The 7,619-nt window shown below is 38.6% G+C and overlaps 1 protein-coding gene across 1 annotated transcript; it reads right to left on the bottom strand.

Moving 5' to 3' along the window:
• Positions 1-2,251: 2,251 nt before the first annotated feature.
• On the bottom strand, positions 2,252-7,318 carry LOC142232945 (uncharacterized). The gene has a single exon (XM_075303674.1). The coding sequence runs from the start codon at positions 7,316-7,318 to the stop codon at positions 2,252-2,254; it is 5,067 nt and encodes a 1,688-aa protein (XP_075159789.1).
• Positions 7,319-7,619: the final 301 nt, after the last annotated feature.

The following is a 7,619-nucleotide window of genomic DNA, read 5'->3' as shown; positions in this document are numbered from 1 at the left end:
AGAAATAAAATTGTGGTAGATTATTTTTGGCTCGAGTGGCAACCATGATTATGAACCGATATGGACCAATTTTTGTGTGATTGGGGATCGGCTATATATAACTATAGAACGATATGGACCAATTTTGGTATGGTTGTTAGCGGCCATTTACTAACACCACGTTCCAAATTTGAACCGGATCGGATGAATTTTGCTCCTCCAAGAGGCTGGAGAACGGTTTTATGGGGGCTATATATAATTATGGACCGATATGGACCAATTCTGGCACGGTTGTTAGAGATCATATACTAACACCATGTTCCCAATTTCAACCGGATCGGATGAAATTTCCTTCTCTTAGAGGCTCCGCAAGCCAAATCTGGGGATCGGTTTATGTGGGGGCTATATATAATTATGAACCTATGTGGACCAATTTTTGCATGGATGTTAGAGACCATATACCAACATCATGCACCAAATTTCAGCCGGATCGAATGAAATTTGTTTCTCTTTGAACCTCCGCAAGCCAAATTTGGGGATCGGTTTATATGAGGGCTATATATAATTATGAATCGATGTGGACCAATTTTAGCATGGTTGTTAGAGACCATATACCAACACCATGTACCAAATTTCAGCGGGATCGGATGAAATTTGCTTCTCTTTGAGGCTCCGCAAGCAAATCTGGGGATCGGTGTATATGGGGGCTATATATAATTATGAACTGATGTGGACCAATTTTTGCATGGTTGTTAGAGACCATATATCAACACCATGTACCAAATTTCAGCAAGATCGGACGAAATTTGCTTCTCTTAGAGGCTCCGTAAGCCAAATCTGGGGATCGGTTTATATGGGGGATATATATAATTATGGACAGATGTGGACCAATTTTTGCATATTTTTGAAGCTTTAGGTACAATAAAATATATTTGCCATAAACATTCCATTGGTGGGATACAAACTAAGAATATACATATGTTACGTATAATCACACACTATTACCAAATAAATCTACCATCCTTTGGAAAAATGCAATTTGTATAAAATCATTTTGAACATTTCAAAGTGTGTTCATGTTGTTATCTTTTCGGCACTAACATTTTTGGTGGCCTTCCTTGTCCATAGTTTCCTATTTCATCATCTCCGCCTACATTGTTAGTTATTTTAGTGCCAAAGAATAATTTCGATTTAACGAGTTTCAAATTGCTGAAAGTCTTTTGCTTTGTTTTCCTAAAACAATTTGCTCACATGCATTTGACCAAAACAAACACACACACGCACATATAGTACACATACAGTCTTATGCCCATACAAAAAGGATTTCTCACATTATGCAAATGATTTGAAATGAGCTTTGTTCGGACATACCAACACAATAATGTTCTTAGTTGGCCATTTGAACATGTGTCCATTTTGACCAGGCCAAAGTCTAATTTGGGTTTAAAATTGAACCACTTAGTAGCTTTGGAAATTTTACTCGATAAAGACGTAATAGTGTTACCTAAAAATTTTGTTATGTAACATAATATAGTGAGAGTGCATTTATATGCGGAGGATACTAGCTATGTTATTAAATGGCATAGAATGTAAACTCATGCAAAAGTTTACTTGGTTGATGTGAGATCGATTTAAGAATTTTAGCATTTCTGTGAAGCCAAGAGGAGCACTCGATAAAATGACATAATTATCGTGCATGGATAGGTCCTGTTTACGCTGAGAATCTTTTTTCCCAACGGAGCTTGTACACTTCAGCCTTTTTCTAAAAACTCGATTTCTTTATAAAAAGAAGTTAAAGACTTGAGTTGGTATATACTGAGCTGTTCAATGTAAGACTGACTTTATTTCAATTTCTTCGCTATCAAATAAGTTACATTCATTTCATTTTACTTTATGATGTGTACCGTTTCTTTTTATGATGGTAAGCAATCCTTTGTATATTCAATTCTTTGTATATTCAAACCATGTCAATCCAAAAACAAATGTTCAATGCAGTAATGCGCGCAAAAAACCAGTATTTTATTCGCATTTCTTTTCGTCTATTGGTTTTGCTCTCATTAGTTCATATATCCCTAGTTATTATTGCGTTTGCATTTGCTTTTGATCGTTGATAACTTTATGTTTTTAATGAGAATAAATGTATGCAAAGACAGTGTAGACAATTCATTTAAATACAGAGAATTCAATAGTTACAATAATGAAAAATTAATAAAAAGGCCGCAACATAGTCCCCCCTTGTAAGCTCCTTACAACTTCATAGAGCTACAGCGGCCTAATCGAGGGGTAAAGGACAAAGGCGATGGATACTTCGTTTCAGCAATCCAGATTTAGTTTGAAGTGTCGCTACACGAACTAGTCCGTCAGTCCCACTGTGAATTTCTATGACTCGTCCCAGCAACCAATTGTAAGGAGCAATGTTGTCTTCCGATATAATAGCTAGAGTTCCAATTTCAATATTCTTCGTGGCTTTATTCCACTTCATTCTCTCTTGCATCAATGTAATGTATTCCTTCGACCATCTTCGCCAGAACATTGCTTGAACCGCTTGAATTCGCTTCCATCTATTGTGGTGTGTGACGCTCAATTCTTGGTCATCTATGTCTTCAGATAATGCATTTAGTGGTCGGCCTATCAAAAAATGGCCCGGCGTTAGTGCTTCTAGATCATTGGCATCAGAAGATATCGGACACAGTGGCCTCGAGTTCATTACAGCTTCTATTTGAACTACAACTGTGTTGAGTTCTTCATATGTCAAGGAAGCAGAGTTGCAGTGGCGCACTAATAACTGTTTTGCGATCTTAACAGCACTTTCCCACAAGCCACCGAAATGTGGAGTGCGAGGTGGTATAAAATGAAACTGTACGCTTCTCTTTCCACATTCTTTCTCAATGTCGTCCTTCTCTTGATTGGTGAACATGCTACAACCAATTCTTCGGGATGCACCAACAAAGTTGGTGGCGTTATCGCAATATAGATGTGAGCTTAGTCCACGTCGAGCAAAAAAGCGCTTAAGTGATGCAATAAATGAATCAGTGCTTAGATCCGAAACCACCTCTATATGGCAAGCCTTAGTGAGGAAACAAACAAAAACGGCTATATACGCCTTATATGGCCTTTTACCTCTAATTTTATAATGAACGGTAATAGGACCGGCGAAATCTACCCCGGCATGTTCAAAAGGACGCGAATTTCCCTTTACTCTATTCGAAGGTAAATCCCCCATCATTTGAACTAATGGTTTTGGATTAGCTTTAAAACAACGCATACATTTTCTAACAACCTTTCGTGCAATTTTTCTAATATTGATAATCCAAAACCTTTGTCGTACGAAAGCCGATAATGCGACAGCACCTACATGTAAGTTGAGTCTATGGATGTGGTCGACTAACGAAGTCACTACCTCATGATTCCCGGGCAAAAGAATGGGATGTTTTGTTTCATATGGAAACTCTGACTTTGTTAGTCGTCCACCAACTCTCATTAATTGAATCGTAGAATCATCCATAAACGGATTAAGCCGCTGTATAGTAGCAGATTTAACATTTTTATTTAACCTTAGATTTCTTTTTTCTGCACCGAAGCATACCTCTTGAATATTAAATAAAATATAATTAAGACCTCCAACCAATTCTGGTACAGTTAAATATGATTTAGACTTGCATTTCGACCTCATGCGCCATCGATAAATAAACCCAAACACTCTTTGCAATTTGGGAAAATTATTACAATATTTGCAGGAAGAAACCAGATCAGTTATAGTGTTCCCCACATTACCAACTATCAGACTGAATTCTCCTTTACGTTCCTCCAATTCCTCAATATTACCGTATATCTCTTTTCGAAGCCTTGGCCAATTATCCTCGGGGTCTAATAAAAATTTGGGTCCATTCAACCAGAGTTGAGACGACCCTAGCTCAGACGGATACATCCCACGGGATACAATATCGGCAGGATTCTGTTTCCCGTCTACCTTATACCAATTAGTGACTCGAGATAAACCATGAATTTTAGCGGTTCGATTCGCTATAAAAGTTGACCATCTGGAAGGATGAGAAGCTAGCCATTGAAGGACTAGTGTTGAATCGGTCCAATAATAGGTGTCAGCAACATCTAACTGTATACTTTCCATTACCCGATTCATTACTCTGGCCAATAACAAAGCTCCCTCTAGCTCCAACCGGGGTAGTGATACGGATTTAAGAGGAGCGACACGAGATTTTGCCGTAAGTAACTGCACATGAGCATTTCCATCCCTATCGATGATGCGGGTATATATGACCGCTCCATATGCCCTCATGGAGGCATCCGAGAAGCCATGTAGTTCCAAGGAAACAAAATCATGTTCTGTCCAGAAAGTTCTGGGAAATTTCAGATCTCTCAATAACACAAGTTCATGTCTAAATTTTGCCCACTGAGTCGCCAGCTCCTGGGGCAAAGACTCATCCCAACTCAACTTCAATAGCCATAGTTGTTGTAAGAAGATCTTACCTAAAACTACCACAGGGTTAATTAGACCCAGAGGATCAAAAAGACGTGCAACCTCAGATAGAACTGTTCGCTTTGTACATTTTGTCCCCTTCAAATCGACATATGAAAAACCGAAAACGTCATCTCTGGAATCCCACAAAATACCCAGGGTCTTAGCACAATCTTCGGTTTTTATCGAGAGCGTATCTCGGGTTGAGTTAAATTCCGAACAATTCGATCTCCATTTATGCAGTTCGAATTCACCATAATTGAGTATTTTCAACACTTCCAATTTCAGGCGACGCAACTCATCTTTGGAATTAGCCCCAGCTAACATATCATCCATATAAAAGTTATTATGAATAGCTCTACTTCCGAGCTCATACGTTTCGGAATACATGTCGGCCAAATATTTCATGCATCGGACGGATAGAAATGGAGCACAACTAGTACCATAAGTAACGGTCTTTAATTTCAAAACTCTAACAGTTTCCGCCTTGTTAGAACGCCATAATATGCACTGGTAGAGACAATCGTCGTCATGAACTCGAATTTGTCTGAACATTTTTGCAATATCTGCCGTTAAGGCATATCTATAAGAACGAAAACGTAGTAAGATATCAAACAAGTCAGGTTGCAAACGAGAACCAACGAGCAGCTGATCATTCAGCGAGAAACCGTTATCCGTCTTACAAGAGGCATCAAATACAACGCGTAATTTAGTAGTTGTACTATCAAGCCGAATAACAGGATGATGTGGCATAAAATACCTCACAGACCCTATATCGCAATTTACATTTATAACTTCCAAATGACCCATTGACTTATATTCCTCAATGAATTTAATATATTCATCTTGTAGAACAGGGTTGCCATACAGTTTTCGTTCCAAATTTAGAAACCTTTTCAGGGCGATATTGTAGGAACTACCGAGTGTGCAATGTTCACTCCGAAAAGGCAACCGAACAATGAACCGACCACTATCCGAGCGTGTGACAGTAGCAGTAAAAATATTTTCACATCTCTGTTCGTCGGGTGTTAGTGAATGTTCGGTGCCCAGGGCAACATCTTCACATTTCCAAAATCGTTCTACTAAATCCTTAAGCTTGCATTCATTGTCATATTTCGAATTGGAAGCCACAATCAACGAGTTCATTGATTGGCCACTGCACTCCCCAACAACTATCCAGCCCAATAAAGACTTTTGAAGGAGCGGAAGATTTTCAGCCAATCTAATCTGGCCTACAGACAATAACTTGAAAAACAGTCCAATTCCTACTAATATTTCTATTTTACGATTTTTATTGAAAAAGGGATCGGCAAGTTTGATGTTCCTTGGTAAATTCCATGAACTGATATCAACTAAACTATTTCCAGAGTAATTCGTTATTTCTGGAATTACGTGCATTTCCAAATTACAAGTGAACTCTGAAGTCCTAGATTTTATTTGCGTAGAGACCTTTTTACTGATTTCACTGCTCAAATTTCCTATACCACTTATTTTGGCAAACGACTCAATGCATGGTAGTCCTAATCGATCTGCAAGGCCCGCAGTTATAAAATTCAATTGGCTCCCAGAATCTAAAACGCATCTGGTTTCATGAAAACCTCCAGAAGCGTCTTTGACCAAAACCAAAGCGGTGGCCAAAAAGTTCGCAGTAGACACTTGTAACATGGAACTGTATAAAGCTGCATTATTACTACCTTTGCCAACCTCTCCCCTATTATCGACCGGAGTTCTAGGAACTGATACCTTGGAATTTTCTCTGTGCAGCATAGTGTGATGCGGCTTTGAACACTTTTCGCATTTTTCAGCCTTGCAATCACGAACTGGGTGCCTATGGCATAGGCACAAAATACACAGAGAATATTTTTTGGCTTCAAAATATTTCTGACTCGGTGATAGGTTCAGAAATATGGGACATTGCATAATTGAATGGCCTTTACTACAACTTGGACACATAGTATCAGAAACACTCATTGAGGCAGTCAAAACCTTGGCTCTAACCTTTCGTCCATTCCGTCTGTCATCGTTACGCTTAAATGAATTCTCCACCACTCTTCCGGAATTTACCTCACTATTTTCCAAAGACAAACATCTAGACGTGAGGAATGCCTCAAGACGGCCCCATGAAGGCAATTCCCCCACGTTCGTATATTCATGCCATTTCATTAGGGTATCTTCATCAAGTTTCAGTCGAGCTAAATAAAATATCATTACCTCCTTTAACTCCTCGACGGAGCCTAAGCTTTCTAGCGAGTGTAAATGAGAATTTATTACATCTATTAAACGACGGAGAGATTCAGAAGATGGCCGAGAGATACGTTCTAATTCAAACAATTCTTTAACATGAGATTGAAATATAACCGACTTATTTTCGAATCTCTTTTTTAGTAAATTCATGGCCCTGGAATAATTTGCTCCAGTAAGTTCTAAGAACTCAATCGTTCCTAATGGAACAGAACCCAGGCACGACCTAAGGTGGACGAATTTTGATAAATCATCTAAGTCGGTATCTGAATCGACTATCGAATTGAACGTGTTGAACCAATTGGTCCATTCAGTGTATTTTCCTGAAAATACCGGTAATTTAAGTTTAGGAAGATTTGACGATGGCTTGGTAACTGAACCCGACGAGTTTAGTGTTTGGTTAAATACCGATGACTCCTGAGTGCCTGAACTTTTTTGCTTTTGTGATATAGTCGATAAAATTTTAGATTTTATTTCGCAATACAGGTCTTCAAAGCGCTGTCGCTTATCGAACTCACTTTCGTCACCCGTTTCCTGTTCAATTGATGCCTGGATATTACATAATTGAGTAAAGACGGATTCTATCAACCCTAGGCGTGTCTCTAGTTCCGACACTGTCATAGACGCATTATTTTTAAAAACATAAGTTCCGTTGCGACTTAAAGAATTAAATAAACTATCTCGCGATTTAGAAAGTTCTTTTGAACTTTTGACCATTTTTAACAATTATATTATGCGAATTCGATACAAATGTAAATTTCCTTTTTCGGCTATAGATCGGAGCACTTGACAGCTATTACACAACTCTAGACTCTTTTGCCGACGGCAATTACTCACTGCATATAATGGTTATGAAACGGCAGTCAGCAGCAACAACCTCAATGGTTCGATTAATATGATGATGGGCAACAACGAGCAGAGT

The sequence above is a fragment of the Haematobia irritans genome, chromosome 1 (genome assembly GCF_050003625.1).
Source record: "Haematobia irritans isolate KBUSLIRL chromosome 1, ASM5000362v1, whole genome shotgun sequence".
NCBI lineage: Eukaryota > Metazoa > Arthropoda > Insecta > Diptera > Muscidae > Haematobia > Haematobia irritans.
The sequence above is the reverse complement of the archived record's forward strand: the minus strand, read 5'-3'. Positions and strand labels throughout refer to the sequence as shown.

What these genes read in the sequence shown, in the direction of transcription:
- LOC142232945 (XM_075303674.1), bottom strand. Translation starts at nt 7,318, where the DNA reads ATGACAGTGTCGGAACTAGAGACACGCCTAGGGTTGATAGAATCCGTC.